Below are 1,941 nucleotides of genomic sequence, written 5' to 3' on the forward strand. Positions count from 1 at the left end.
ATTATGAGTTGGGGGGGGTGGTTAACAGGGATTCTGCTCCCAGAAGTATTGCTTAGGATGCTCTTGCCAGGTTCTTTATATAATGAGGTATAATGCTGATACTGGGCTGAAGTAATAAATTCAGAGTGAACCAATGAAATGTGCTCTACCAAGAAAAGGGAAAAAAATTAAAAAGACAAGATAATTGGGGAAATCAAAGGAAAGGATTTCTGTGCTCACAGGCATAAAAGTCTTAGGAGTTCCAAACTAAAGCCATGCGGTAGACACTGACCTAACTAAGGTAAAGCCTCTAAAGCCCATGCATTCTCCATTTTAAGTCCATCACCCACAATGCTTCACATCAACACCAACAGCTGTATCTCTACCCCAAACCCCTCCCTTTACTTATCCAACCTATTTTCTGTATACAGCCTGTGTTCAGCCCTCCTCCCAAAGAGGGTGGTTCACCTTGAAACTCTCTGTTGTCAAGGCCCCTGAGGGCCTCCACTGCATCCTCTGCCCGCTCCATGTGTACGAAGGCATAATCTTTCACGATGTCACATTCGATGACTGGACCGTACTCCTCAAACTTGGCCCGAAGCTCTTTGTTGGCACAAGTGGGACCGATGTTGCCCACATGCAACTTTGTGGAGGCTTTGCTCTTATTCTTGCTGGCTTCCATGTTGATGTTCACCCCGTGCAGCTTGTAGTGGTGCAGGTTGAGTATGGCATCCTCGGCCGCCTTCTTTTTATTTTTTTATTTTTTTATTTTAATTTTTTATTGTTATGTTAATCCCCATACATTACATCATTAGTTTTTGATGTAGTGTTCCATGATTCATTGTTTGTGCATACCACCCAGTGCTCCATGCAGAACGTGCCCTTTTTAATACCCATCACCAGGCTAACCCATCCCCCCACCCCCCTCCCCTCTAGAACCCTCAGTTTGTTTTTCAGAGTCCATCGTCTCTCATGGTTCATCTCCCCCTCCGATTTCCCCCCCTTCATTCTTCCCCTCCTGCTATCTTCTTCTTTTTTTTTTCTTAACATATATTGCATTATTTGTTTCAGAGGTACAGATCTGTGATTCAACAGTCTTGCACAATTCACAGTGCTCACCATAGCACATACACTCCCCAATGTCTATCACCCAGCCGCCCCATCCCTCCCACCCCACCCCCCACTCCAGCAACCCTCAGTTTGTTTCCTGAGATCAAGAATTCCTCATACCAGTGAGGTCATATGATACATGTCTTTCTCTGATTGACTTATTTCGCCCAGCATAACACCCTCCAGTTCCATCCACGTCGTTGCAAATGGCAAGATCTCATTCCTTTTGATGGCTGCATAATATTCCATTATAAATATATATACCACCTCTTCTTTATCCAGTCATCTGTCGATGGACATCTTGGCTCTTTCATACGATCCAGCAATTACACTACTGGGTATTTACCCCAAAGATACAAATGTAGGGATCCAAAGGAGTACATGCACCTCGATGTTTATAGCAGCAATGTCCACAATAGCCTTGGCCACCTTCTTGTCCTCTGTGTGCACAAAGCCGTAGTTCTTAATGATGTCACATTCCAGCACCTTCCCATACTGCTCGAACAGTGAGCAGATCTCCTGCTCTGTGGCCTCCCGGGGCAGGTTTCCGATGAACAGCTTCACCATCTCGACACAGCCCGCACGGAAATCAAGCAAGGGCTCTTCCTCGAGGTGCAGACGCTTCTGACAAACGCTAAAATAGCAGCTATATGTAGTTCTCTTAATATCCCTGTCATTTTCTTATCCCTAGCCTAAGCTTGCTTGAAACATGCTTCATGGGAGTGGAGTTTTTTGTTTTCTAAACCAAAAAGTCTGATGTCAAAGTATATTTTTTAAAGTATAAAACTCCCACTTAACTATATAGTGAGCACTTGTCAAAGATTTACTTAAGTTGGTAATTAAAGAAACAGC

At 44.0% G+C, this 1,941-nt stretch overlaps 1 protein-coding gene across 1 annotated transcript; it reads right to left on the reverse strand.

Moving 5' to 3' along the window:
- Nucleotides 1–361: 361 nt before the first annotated feature.
- On the reverse strand, nucleotides 362–1,715 carry LOC116645407 (RNA-binding protein 4B-like). The gene is made up of 2 exons (XM_032425533.1): nucleotides 1,519–1,715; nucleotides 362–721 (listed from the first exon to the last, which is right to left on the reverse strand). The coding sequence occupies exons 1-2, from the start codon at nucleotides 1,654–1,656 to the stop codon at nucleotides 362–364; spliced, it is 498 nt and encodes a 165-aa protein (XP_032281424.1). The 5' UTR covers nucleotides 1,657–1,715.
- Nucleotides 1,716–1,941: the final 226 nt, after the last annotated feature.

Source organism: Phoca vitulina, unplaced genomic scaffold (assembly GCF_004348235.1).
Source record: "Phoca vitulina isolate PV1807 unplaced genomic scaffold, GSC_HSeal_1.0 scaffold33, whole genome shotgun sequence".
In the NCBI taxonomy this organism is placed as follows: Eukaryota; Metazoa; Chordata; class Mammalia; order Carnivora; family Phocidae; genus Phoca; species Phoca vitulina.